Raw genomic sequence first — 14,205 nt, 5'->3', positions numbered from 1 at the left:
GGTGAGACTGAGCGCACACAGGAAACTTGGAGGGATTGTGTCCCCACTACGTACAGGCTGTGTTTTGCTGCCTCCAAACAGGATTACCCACAGAACAATCAGCTGGAAAATGAAGCTGTCATTACTACTTCTCCTTTGGACTCCATGGTAGAAATATATACATATTTGGGAGAATTTAAATAGCTCCCAGTTAGCTGCTGAAGGTATCCCTAACCAAACTATCTAGCCTAAAATGTAATGATACAATATATGCATACAGTTATTTTCACTGTTTTAAAAAAAATAGCTTATTTCAGAATCTAGCCTAGCATTTCTCTTCTCAGTGCCAGCAGCTGTACCCTAGAGAGGTTTGAGCAGAAGGGACAGGGTTACCAAATGGTGAATCACTTTTTAAATGTTAGGAAGCCAGGAAGATTAATCAAAGGCTCCCCATCCATCTGAAAATGGAGAGGTGCATGAAAATGTTACCTTCTGGAGTGGGCCACAAAGTAATGTCTCAAACCTCTGGATTCCATCTTGTGCTTTGTGTTTATGCCAGACGGCTCTGCCTCAGTTGACTGACTTGGCATTGTAGTTGAAAAGCATTATTCATATTACTGTATTTACTATCTCCTTAATTTTTTATTTTTCCAGAGATTTTCCCTATTCAGAAGTCATTAGGGTTAAAACTCCTGTGTGGAGAATTTCAACTAACCAACCACAATAGTCTATGACACTAGAAAAATAAAACTGCAATTTGAGACTGATGAAAATGCAGTTAGGCAAACTTTTTGTAATCTTGGAGATTGAATTCCCATTTACTTTTGTTGGTTGGTTGGTTGGTTGGTTGGTTGTTGTGTTGTCTGTAACTTGAATTAGATGGTTGGTCATTTTTACAAAACTAAGATCTGATTTATCAGCTTGAAGCCTTGTATGGAAAATGGTAATTTGTATCTGCAGCCTAAATAAATATATGCAATTTCATAGAGTGCAAAGTTTTTGTTTAGTTTTTCTTGTTACATCTGTCCTGAATTAGAGCAGTCCATGTTGTGTTTGCATAAACGTTGTTCTTGACCTTTTATTCTGCAGTGATTGTGGAGTTGCAGTAACATTATCAGGTTGACAAAGTGGCACAGCCATTTGTAACTAAGCAAAGCCTTACAGTGGTATCTAGAATGAATTGTGGTCCCCAAGCCAAATATATATCACTTAGAAACCCAAAGAAACCTAAAAAACCACCTCATTCACTGCTGTACACAACATAAAACCTATTGTACTAAAAAAGTGCTGGTAACATTTGGAGAAAATTTTGATTCTGAGAAATACCATCAGGTACTCTTCTCTCTTCTCCCTTTTTTTTTTTTTTTTTTTTTTTTGTTCCAGGATATTGCTGGCACAGATTTTTATCCTTAATTTTATTAATCTTCCCTCTACCTCTTACTCACATTTACTCGCTCGAACCTTATGGGAACGTGACTATAACACCTAAAGGATACCAGAAACCAAAATAAAGTTGAGACCTTCCAGCAACGTAGGGTGCTGGGAGAGCTAGGAATTCCCACCAGGAACTTCAGATTGGCAGTCACCACTGCCTGCAGCCAAACTAATATAATCTGGATATGCAAGGTAGTGCTTATCCAAGAATTTTAAAGCACTTTACACAAACTTCATATCACCCCAGTGAGGCTAAATAGTCTTATAACCATCTTACAGCTGAAACACATACACACGTATGGTTTTCTTTGCTCCCACGTCTTCAAATATCTCAGCTGGAGAAAGTTAACTCATAGCTGAGTCTCTCCACTACACCACTTATCTTTCTGGAAATTTCGAATATTGCAAGAAATGAGAGGAGTACTGCTTACCTCAGTATAGGATTCCTCAAAGCAGTTGTCAGATAAAATAGACTTTGCATCCATTGACTTGCAATAGAAATACTGTTGTTGCATGTCTTTTATTACTTCTCCCTCAATTTTGGATGAAGATCATTTAATTTATTTTTTGTTTGTCTGCTCACTTCCCCCAAGCAAGTAAAGATAGAGCATAACGTTTCTTAGATGGTCAGTGAAATCTTCACTCAACTTCATTCTTCTGGTTTTTCCAACTAACAAAGGTGCTAAATCAGTAGATGGCTTTATTGATGAAGAGATGAGTCCTAGGTAGCAGTACCACTTACAAGAACTGCTCTTCTCCATTTCTTGCCCGATGCTATCAATAATTCTAGTAAGGGTGACCACTAGCAGCAACTGTAGTGAAGTTTATCGCACGATGCCATTATAAACTTCTCATTTTCACTGGTTTGTGGCCCTGTGGTTGGTGTGGATTTCTCCCTCTTCCATTTTCTTTAATTACAACTGAAAGGAAATTAAACAATTTTTAACTTAAACCCACAAAGACAAAGAAATTCCGTGTTAAATTTTAAATGCAATATTTTATATCCGTTTTGCTGTGTCTAGGTATTGTGAGGAAGACATGGGATGACTTTATATTGGCGATGTTGTATGACATTGTCACACTTCAACTATGACAGCTATAATTCTATATTTAAAGAGACTGTCAGTAAATCACTTAAGCTGTCTTCCTGAATGAATGACAAGCCTGCTTTAATTGCTCCTAAACCATCTGAGTCCACATCTCTAGAGCATATGCCTCTGCTTTCTCTTTTTGTCACTTAATTGAAACAATATTTCTGAAGGGATATAATTTGGACTAAATGCCTAAAACAGTCAGTAGCAGATCATTGGCTGGTGCTATTAGTTAATGTGGTTGTTTACATCATGCCCAAAGGATGCTAGGAACTTTCCAGATTGCCTCCCTACCCCCCCAATCCCTACCAGCAGATTAAGCCAGGATCTTCACATTTGGATACTTAAAGTTAGGCACATAGGTTTCATCTTAAGAATCCAAACAACCGGCCTGATTTTCAGAGGTACTGTGAGCATCTGCTGCTCCCAGTGAAGTAAATAAGACCATGGGTGCTCAGTGCCTCCTAAAAATCAAGCCACATCTATTTAGCTTTCTAAATATGGATTTAGGTGGTCAACTTTCGGTACTGAACTCTGAGTTGGCCTTAGAGTCTAGATACAAAGCATAGCAAATGTGAATAAAAAGCAAGGGGTTGGGTGGGAGAAAGGAGGGCAAGGCTTCAGTAGGATTGTACAGTTACTGGGGTAGTTATGCATGCCTCTTTCACTTGAATTGATGCTCATCACTCCTTGTGGGCACTGCAGAAGAAGTGAGCCTCCAAGAGGGATTTGAATGGGCGGTGGCTTGGTGGACCAAAATTGATGACACCATGGGGGAATATTAATTTTTATTCTCTGTGGTGTATATCTAGCCAGAAATGCAAACCATGCAGAATACAAATGGTCATTGCTGAAGCACTAGTTTTACTCCTTCAAACAAACAAACAAAACCCAGCCAAACAATTCAGCAGTGCACAGTGCAGGTAATGGAAAAACACACACCTGGAATGCAAAAGGAATACTTCTAGCAAAACTTAAATGCTGCCTTTCAGAGGTGAGCTAACCTTTGTGTAAACATCAGCTCTGTTATGGAATTCTAACAGTTCTGCTGCTTTCATTTTTGAAGATAGTGTCTGAAAACATCTGTTGTGATTCCCTTAAATCCCCCCAATCTTCTTATTGATGAAATGTTTCACACTGTAGTCATAACACATCTGGGAAGTGCAGCAAAAAATAAAAGATAAACTTCTGTTCGTTAACCCATGGTCCAAATACTCTTAAATGTCTGCTTCCTGCGGTAAACTTCCAGGCAAAGTGAATGTGTGATGTTAAAAATGTAGATGCACAAATAAAACTGTTTTTTTTATGGTCCTTAACCTCCACTTTTAATAAGCATTACCTTTGAAACATATCATCATCTAGAATAATATGTAAAATTGGTTAAATACAGGCATTTTAACATTTTTTACAGGAAAGTAAAAGTGTTTTGAAAATATAAACATAGCATTAGGATAAGCAATCAGTTGAGTGGTCATCTTTGCTGTTTTTGCTTTGAGATGACTAAAAGAATTTGAATTTCTAAGGTCCCTGAGATGCAGGATTGGCAACTGGAGACCATGGTTTTTAAGATGATCATTTAAATAACTAAGAGCTCAGTGCTGCTTTCCACTACACAACAGTGCATTATATTGATAAAGGGGTGTTGCGCATATCAGTGCGGTGCAGTAGCTGTGTCTTAGAGGGCAGATTGAAGCCCTTCACTTGACTGGAATAGCAGCAGCAGAATGGAAATAATCCAGGAGCAAGTCAGCAAATAGTCAGTGTTAACTAAAAGTCAACTCTTCGGCTTGGTCTACACTTACCCCCCAAGTCGAAGTAAGGTACGCAAATTCAGCTACGTGAATAACGTAGCTGAATTCGACATACCTTACTTCGAACTTACCGCGGTTCAGACGCGGTCCACACGTGGCAGGCAGGCTCCCCCGTCGACTCCGCGGTACTCCTCTCGTCTAGCTGGAGTACCGCAGTCGACGGCGAGCACTTCCTGGTTTGATTTATCGCGTCCACACCAGACATGATAAATCGAACCCGGAACTTCGATCCCCAGCCGCCGAACTAGCGCGGCAGTGTAGACATACCCTTCTTGATGTAAAATTGAAACTGAACGTTTAAATCAAGAGATCCATTTAATTCAATGACGCCAATTGACACCAGCTGAGAATCTACCCCTTACTTTTAAATAGAATACTTTATTGGATTTCAGATAAGTCACAAACACTGCCTGAAGTACATGGTATCATGATGAAATTCCAGGCCTAATAGTGTTACACAGATCTATCCTAGTTTCAGCAGATGGGAGGCAATGTGCCTCATATTATATATTTACTTGGTCTAAGTATTATTCTAATTAACTTTTTGTTTTAAATGTGCACTATATTTTGACTGGGTAGAATGTGTGGACTTTAGAGGCTAGAATAAGATTGATCTGTGGTTTAGAGATGTGAGTTGTCCGATTAAAACAAAAACTGTAGATGAGTAGAATAAAAAATCCAATGGAATTTTAAATAAGAAAATCACTTTAATTTGAAATGGATTAATCCAATTGTACAAGCAAACTTCTTGTCATTTTCACAGTTTACCTTACAGAATTCGTTAGTGTTTGGCCTTGAAGTTTCAAGCACCCTTTCTACTATTTCTAGATTCCTTTTCTAGCTAGAGGGTCAAGTTCTGTCCCAGGTTTCTGCATGCAACCCCCCTACCAAAGACCGTGGTAATGGTGAGCACATACCTTAACGTAGAAATGAAGCCCAATTTTTTTTCAGGTTTGGCATGGTTACATGGAAGCTAAAATGTCTACATTTTTAAAATAAGTTACCAAATTAAATAACTCTAGTTCCCTATATGGGACTACATTCCACCCTAGGATGTATAGTAAATTCTACTGGGACCGTGCACATTTACCCCAGGGTGGAATTTGGACCACGGTGACTATCAATCGTAATTAGATTTCTATTTCCTCAGTCAGTTCTGAGTGTGGTACTTTTTAAATGTATATCTAGTGGCAGGGAAACCAGGGGTTTTAAGAAGTGTCAACATGCAACCCAATACACCATGACAGGTTTCAGAGTAGCAGCCGTGTTAGTCTGTATCCGCAAAAATAACAGGAGTACTTGTGGCACCTTAGAGACAAATCTGACATCAGGAATCATAATACTCAAAAACCAGTGGGAGAACACTTTAACCTGTCTGGCCATTCTTTGACAGACCTGCGGGTGGCTATCTTAAAACAGAAAAACTTCAAAAACAGACTCCAACGAGAGACTGCTGAGCTGGAATTGATATGCAAACTAGACACAATCAACTCAGGGCTAAATAGGGATTGGGAATGGCTGAGCCATTACAAACATTGAATCTATCTCCCCTTGTAAGTATTTTCACACTTGCTTCTTATCAAACTGTCTGTACTGAGCCATCTTGATTATCACTTCAAAAGTTTTTTTCCTCTTACTTAATTGGCCTCTCAGAGTTGGTAAGACAACTCCCACCTGTTCATGCTCTCTGTATGTGTGTGTATATATATCTCCTCAATATATGGTTCACTCTATATGCATCCGAAGAAGTGGGTTGTAGCCCACGAAAGCTTATGCTCTAATAAATTTGTTAGTCTCTAAGGTGCCACAAATACACCATGGTGTGCTTTCTGCATTTTTATACAATCAACAGAAAGGAAGCATGTAGAGGAAAACATTGCTTTAGTAAAACACTTGATTTCTTCATTCTCCATTTTGCTGCAGTAATCTGGCCAATGTATTCCGAAATCTCCACTACTTGAGTCCCCTTGTTGTGCTCTGTTGACCAGTGCATATGGACTCTGCAGCACTGCTGAGACCGGAGCCTCTCTCTCATGGTGATGGCCTAGCAATGGTACTCACGCTCATAAGACAGGATTGAACAGAGGCTGACAGTGATTAATTTTGAACTAGCTAGTGCAGAATCCTGTAATGTTCAAAGTTGTGTAGAGTAGGTTTAACAAACCAATGAACTTGAAAACAGTCAAATGAATCTGCCAAGATTAACATCTAAATAGATTGATTAATAGACAAGTCAAGTACTTTCATTGAAAAGGGATTTACTGTTTTTCTTTGTCCTCTCTCATTTTAAAAAAGGCAGAAATAGTTCGAATACCACTCTCGTTGGTAGCATATTGACTCATTGAGTTTCTAACTCTTGTCACGAGGCTGAAAATATTGGTGACAGTATTTTGGTTTCTGTGTTGATTCATTTAAATTAGTAGTTTTAGGTCACAAAATGTCATTTAGCTTTCCTGGTGTGCACAGACCCGGTACATGCTTTTTGAATATTTCTTTTTCTCTTCAGTTTCAAGAGCGAAACTTGCCAGAGTATTTGAATTGGCCAGGTTGGCCAGACAGTTTCCTACTCCCTCTTAATGCTTATAATCTTCCAGGGTAGATATGCCATTGCACTCAATATGTACTCTAACACAGCAGAAACGGTTACCATAGAGAGAGAGCTCTAACCGTGGGCTAACAAAAGGCCAGATGAATGGGAAAATGTATTATTGCCCCCACAAACATTCCCCTCTCCACTTTCCTGGAAATTAAAGATTGTACACTCTAAAGTACATAATAGATTCTAGACTTATGTGCTGCTCTGTTAATATCTGTAGCATTCTTTGTAGCCTGACAGAAATTTAGCCATTTAAGTGGTATATTACAAATGTATGTGTGCTAGTGGAATTGCTCTAATACTCCCATCTGAATCAGTGTCTTGAAAGAGAACTGTATTTAATGCTATTTTCTATGTATGTTACTTTTCACAATTTGTTTTACAGTTGCTGCTAATTTACAGAAGATGGTAGATGATCCTCAGGCCTTGAAAACGTTGACTTTTAAATTGGTAAGTAAAAGGTTCTTGGTGACAAAACAGTACACACAGAAAATAATTACTAATATTTGAAGCAAACTTTTTTTAGCTTCTGATCTATTATTGGCTCTTCTTCTGTACAGAACATTTACATTTTTGAACAGTGTACAAACTAACAGGAAAATAGAAAGCAGCCCTCTCTTCTTCAGCTGAAAACGCATTGCAACAAACCACTGTTTGGAATGCTATGATCTGGTAATGCCTGGACAATGTGTTCCATTGGAACACACAACTGTCCTGGGTGTTCTGCAATTGCTGGTGGCAATAGCTCGGGGTGGGCAAACTAGGGCCCATGGGCCACATCCGGTCCATCAGACCTTTTAATCCAGCCCTCAAGCTCCCGTCGGGGAGTGGGGTCGGGGGCTTGCCCCACTCCGGCGCTCCAGCCGGGGAGTGAGATCGGGGGATTGCTCTGCTCCGCATATTCAGTGGCTCCGCATGTCTCCTAGAAGCAGCTGCATGTCCCCGCTCTGGCTCCTACATGTAGTGGCAGCCAGGGGGCTCCGCACGCTGTCCCCACCCCAAGCGCCGGCTCTGCAGTGCCCGTTGGCCGGGAACCGTGGCCAATGGGAGCTGCAGGGGCGGCGCTTACGGACGGGGCAGCCCGCAGAGGTGCCTGGCCGCCACTTCACCTCTGTGTAGGAGCCGGAGGGGGGATATGCTGCTGCTTCTGGGAGCTGCTTGAGGTAAGTGCTGCCTGGAACCTGCACCCATGACCTCCTCCCGTGCCCCACCCCCCTGCCCCAGCCCTGATCCCCCTCCTGCCCTCTGAACCCCTCGGTCCTAGCCCAGAGCACCCTTCTGCACCCCCAAACCCTTCATCCCTAGCCCCACCCCAGAGCCCGCTCACCCAGCTGGAGCCCTCACCCCCTCCTGCACCCCAACCCCAATTTTGTGAGCATTCATGGCCCACCACAAAATTTCCATACCCAGATGTGGCCCTCAGGCCAAAAAATTTGCCCAACCCTGCACTAGCTTGTTGGAAAGAATTGGACAAAGTTTTTACCTTGGTCCAGTTGAACCAGTACAATGCTTGAGGGATCTGATCTACACTGGGAAAAAGCCATTGAACTCAGTTCTCTAAATCCATTCCTCAGTGCAATACTTTGTGGTTGGAAACTACGTAGAAGTCCCTGCAGGAGATCCCAGAATGCATTCATATAACCGTGGCTGTAAGGCAGGTTGTGTATGGATGTCTCAATCTGGTCATTAGTTTAAAAACCGAGTTGCTGTGTGGATAGGCCATGCTACTGGGAGGGAAAACAAGAGAAACAATTATACAATCTCTGTCCCCGCAATGGTTTCTTCACTGAGTAAAGGGCCCCCTGCTACAGTATTACACTTTTGGTACTCTTTAAGTAAAACAAGTTGGGAATCTTGGTGCAAACAACCATTTTACTGACCTCTGGCAATGTATCTGAACCATGTACGTGAATTAAAGTGAATTCAAAGCTACACTCTCCTAATAAAGCTTTCCTGTGGAGCCAAGTACTCTTAGCTGTAGGGGGGAGAGAGCACATCATACAAGGTGAATATATAAAGGTCTAATGTGACTGGGAGCTATTGTAGAGCCGCTCAAGTGAAAGCCTAATGAACAAGAAGTAACACTAACTCCAACCATCAAATCACAATAATGGGCTCTAATGGACAGGCATATTTTAATGGCATACTCACACCAGGAAATAATGACTGTAGTCTCTGGTGTGCCTGTGAAATAGCGTGATGGGAATGGCATTCAGGTCACTCAAAATAAACATGAAGTCAAGATGTAGCAAATAGTTGTCATAGCATAATCTAGATTTTATCTCACTTACTGCTATTTTACTGCTTTTAATAAATGTTGATAAAAGTTGACCAAAATGATCATCTTAGATATACAAATCTATAGATGCCTGAAGTCCATGTCAAAACAATACAAGATGTATTAATATAAATTTAAACTTACATTGCAAAGACTTCAAAATTGCCTGCATTGATGTGCTATATTTGCATTTTTCCAAAATTAAGTAGAAAATTTGTATGACTGATTAGTTATGTAAATATTACTGCTACCAATTAACTTTCTAGCTTTTAGCACTCTTAGCTGAGAATGACTGTGCTGTATATGAAAGGATAGACCATCCAGAGAGGTGCTTTCTTTATAAAATAGGCTACTTCATGACGGGTTATAGTCTAGATTCGATTTTTAGAGAGAAGACATAATAGATCACCTAGAACATCCACTTGTCAGTGTGGGATTGTTCCCTCTCTGTCATTTTAAAATGACATCATCAATGGGGCTTCCACCCCTTCCCTTGTCAGACTGTTTCATAGAACCAACCATTCAAGAAAAAGTGTTAATGTAGGTTTAAAACTTCCCTTTGCTTGATTTCATACCATTAATCCCATACCCTAAACTATATCTCTATTTCTATGTCATTTACCCTCTAAATATAGTCTTTTCTTGTCTTTCCCCTTTGTTATTGTTTAGCCAGGCTAGCTACATAGCATTCAGTTAGTTTAATAGCTCATCAAAAACCATTCCACTTGACATGTTTTCCTGTATTTCTCTGACATCCCTTCAGTTTCTCTACTATGTTTCTGGTACTGAGGCACACACAGTGGCATGTGATATTCCAATGCCTGTAGGGAAGGAGTATCACTCTCCTGGTCTGTGAAGAGAGGCCTTTTTATGTATGGTCCAAAATGGTGTTGGTTCTCTTTGGGAAGGGGAGGTGCCAGATCATAATTCAATCTAATTTTCTATGCCCATTCAACCTAAAAAAAATTTCAGCATTACCCCCTTTCTGAAGTGCAGTTCTATCTTCTGTTGACATCACTGGGCATCCTGTGTGTCATCTTCTGAGGGAATATCTTCTATTTGGATAGTTCTCCCACAGATATTCTTCGTTAGATTCACTCTTGGAAAATGCTACCTAATTCCTATGGATATTTCTAACCTCCCTAAGTTTCTCTTCCATTTCCCTATCCTCTGACTTTTTACTACCTCCCAGTTTCGTAGTATCCTTCAGTGTATTTCATACGTGATCTTATTCCTCCTGCTCCTAGGTCGTGGAATAGATGCCAAATAAAATAGTGCCTAACACTGAACTTTATCAACCACACACTCTCCTCTATTTTTCATTAATTTTTAGGCAAGATTCACCCCATTTGACAGTGTTTCTATACAACTCAGTTCAAATTCATTTTGCTAGTAAATATTTCCCAGGAAGCTGAAGTCTAACACACATCGTCTGTCCACTGACTTTGTAAATGTGATTGAAAAGCGTGCAAGTTAATCTTGCCATATTTATCATTACTCATTACTATGTGTCTGTTACTTTCTGGCTGTTTACAGATTGTTTCCATTCATGTTTGGACTTCTGCTTAAATAGCAACTATTGTCTCCTTTAGAAAACTTTAACTATACAATATCTAAGAATTTTAGATCCAGGCAACTTCCATGTCTTCAATAAATTTTGCGTACCCATTTAATGTTGATTAAAAATGTTATTTTTAGAAAGCAAACAGGGATGAAATCCTAATTGTGTTTGTTTAACCCTCTGTTAATGTCATAATGCAGAATTTGTGACATTTGTGACACCCTAATCATGAGGGTGAGAGTGAGGTTGGTAGATGATATGAAAGATGTAGTGTGAAATTCAATTTGTGGCAATAGGCTGTTGCAGTTAACTCAGAATTATGACTTCACTTGCAGGATCAAGAACTGAGAAGGAAACTGTTGTTATTCAGATACAAATATTTGTGGTAATAGCCAAGGAAACAGAAATTCTGTTCAATATAATTAGGGTTTTTTCTAAGTTTGCCTTAGAGTAAAATACGTGAATGAGAGAACTTGTTTGGTTGGTTCATGAACTGTAAATTGTAACTAATTGGAGCCTTTCCTAACTGTTGCAATGTAGATATTGGCATTTATACTTTATTAAATTTCTATTTTTATGCCCCATGTTGAAAATTGAGCGGATTTCAATATTACATAAGAACGGCCATACAGGGTCAGACCAAAGGTCCATCTAGCCCAGTATCCTGTCCTCTGACAATGGCCAATGCCAGATGCCCCAGGGGGAATGAACAGAACAGGTAATCAAGTGATCCATCCCCTGTCGCCCATTCCCAGCTTCTGGCAAATAGAGGCTAGGGACACCATCCCTGCCCATCCTGGCTAATAGCCATTGATGGACCTATTCTCCATGAACTTATCTAGTTCTTTTTTTGAACCCTGTTATAGTCTTAGCCTTCACATCATCGTCTGGCAAGGAGTTTCACAGGGTTGACTGTGCGTTATGTGAAAAAATAGTTCCTTTTGTTTGTTTTAAACCTGCTGCCTATTAATTTCATTTGGTGACAACCCCTCCGTCCCCCCACCCCCCAGTTCTTGTGTTATGAGAAGGAGTAAATTACACTTCCTTATTTACTTTCTCCACACCAGTCATGATTGTATAGACCTCTATCTTATCCCCCCTTAGTTGTCTCTTTTCCAAGCTGAAAAGTCCCAATCCTATTAATCTCTCCTCATACGGAAGCCATTCCATACCCCTAATCATTTTTGTTGCCCTTTTCTGAACCTTTTCCAATTCCGCTATATCTTTTTTTGAGATGAGGTGACGACATCTGCATGCAGTATTCAAGATGTGGGCGTACCATGGATTTATATAGAGGCAATATATTATTTTCTATCTTCTTATCTATCCCTAACGTAATGATTCCCAACATTCTGTTAGGTTTTTTTGACTGCTGCTGCACATTGAGTGGATGTTTTCAGAGTACTAGCCAGAACTGACTCCAAGATCTCTTTCTTCAGTGGTAACAGCTAATTTAGACCCCATCATTTTATATGTATAGTTGGGATTATGTATTCCAAAGTGCATTACTTTGTATTTATCAACAATACTAGCTAGAATTAATCTTATTTTAACCTATAACTGCCTAATCTTTAAAGTGACACTGTAAAAAAAATATATATAAAAAGTTGCCTATCTTATTGACAATACCTTTAGATTGCTTTAAAAACAGACTACCTCTTCTCCTGGACAAGTCCTTTCAATTAAGAGTAATATAACTAGTGGATAAGGGTGAGAGTGAGATTGGCAGATGATATGACAACTCCATTTAGCCACTAAAGGTCCAGTGCCCATTGTCAGTGGAAGTCTTTCTACTGAAATCCAGTGCAGCTACATGAAGCTTTTAACATAGGGCATCAGTGATAACTAAGGCCTATTCAATACTCTGCACTGAGGGAGAAGACAAGGCCTCATCCTGCATTTCTGTAATAGAAATAAAATTGTTTTCTGACTCCCAAACAAAAATAGAAGAGGAGAAACTGATGAAATACTTTTACTGTATCTGGCCTTTAAGAGTGAGCAACTCAGCATGGCTCTTGCAAACACCCAATTGGTTTTCCTTGTCAGTGATGAAAAACTATTGGTGAAAAATGTCAGTGATAATGCATGCACTTTATGTACACGTTCTGTGGCTCTTTTCTCACTGTTACAGATATACACACTAACTTGTAATAAAGACATAAAAGGATTAAAAGAATTTTTCATGGGGGAGACTGTGTTGTAACAGTTTAATGGGAGCTGTGCCAAGTAGAGTCAAAAGGTGTCTTTCAGTGTAATTTACCACTAACCACCATTCATCAAACTACTGGTACTTTATTTCTTATCAGATGTATGCACCAAAGAGGTATCCAGTTTCTAGCAACTTGATGAGGACTTCTGTGAAAATGTAGTCACCACTCAGCTACAGGCACCAATTTTGTATTTAAAAAGAACAGTTACAATCTGTAGACTAAACAAATTGCACTTGTTAAAAGTAGTTTTGAAGCAGCAGTTCCTTGCTAGAAAATCTGACTTATACTTTCACTATTATTTGTGAAAATCATTTACCCTTTAAATGGATATATTACATTGTGCCAGTTGCATGCTGCAAAGCACATTAATAAAGAAGCACCTGTGATTGCTAGTACTAGATTGTAGAGTATGTCAAAGGGAGAAATCCCTTAGTACTTTCCCAAATAATAGCACAGACTCCCCAAAAAGTCCTTACTTTTGTTTTTTAATTCCTGGCCAAATATTCTAAAACAGATTTGAAATCAGTAATTGTAATCTTGTGGCATATTTTTTGTGTGTGTATGCAGCAGAATGTATTATACAAATCAGATTGCAACTGTGCATATAGCTATTCTGTTTCTCACACATTTAGAAGGCAGACTTGGAGGGCCCCTCTGGAAAAAATCATTTGCTTTTGTGTTTTTTAAAAGTGCCAGTTTTGGATGACTGCAAACTGTTTTCCTGGAAGCATGGTCCCAAACATTTTTCACAATTTTTTTTTAATTAGCCATATTGATTTAAACTTTTTGTACCTTGCTATAAGTGTGCAGTTTACGAACAGTGATAGAGGATAGTCCTAACTGTCTAGACACTTCATTCTTAAACTGAATAAAGCATTTTATTACTAGTGTGGCAGTACAGGGAACTGTAGAATTATAGAATGGCTGTCAAATATTATAATGTCTGTTTTCTTCTTCCAGGCTTCTGGTTGTGGTGGCACTGAGATCCCTGATGAGGTGAAACTGATTGGGTTTGCTCAGTTAAGTGTCAGCTGATGTCTGTCCCTCGACCCCCAGCAGAATTGAGTTTGTGAGGAGGCCAGCTTAGATGCAAAGAAAATTAAAGCACCCACACTGAGTTCTGCTTCATTCTCTAGCAATTCACAAAGTCAGAAGACGCAAAGCCCTCAGCTACACCGCTGCTGCTAACATTCAAAATGCTACTAAACGTCTCTTATCAATTTGGATTTCCCCTATGTGAAAAGC

At 39.6% G+C, this 14,205-nt stretch overlaps 1 protein-coding gene across 1 annotated transcript in view; it reads left to right on the top strand.

The window, feature by feature from the left end:
* STK39 (serine/threonine kinase 39) overlaps positions 1-13,995 on the top strand; it is a 167,702-nt gene extending 153,707 nt beyond the window's left edge. The window contains exons 18-19 of the mRNA XM_065413496.1: positions 7,297-7,361; positions 13,921-13,995. Coding sequence (XP_065269568.1) covers positions 7,297-7,361; positions 13,921-13,995 — 140 coding nt within the window. The remainder of the gene's footprint in view (positions 1-7,296; positions 7,362-13,920) is intronic.
* The last annotated feature ends 210 nt before the right edge of the window (positions 13,996-14,205 follow it).

This window comes from Emys orbicularis, chromosome 11 (genome assembly GCF_028017835.1).
Source record: "Emys orbicularis isolate rEmyOrb1 chromosome 11, rEmyOrb1.hap1, whole genome shotgun sequence".
Classification (NCBI taxonomy): domain Eukaryota; kingdom Metazoa; phylum Chordata; order Testudines; family Emydidae; genus Emys; species Emys orbicularis.
This window is presented reverse-complemented; position numbering and strand designations above follow the sequence as displayed.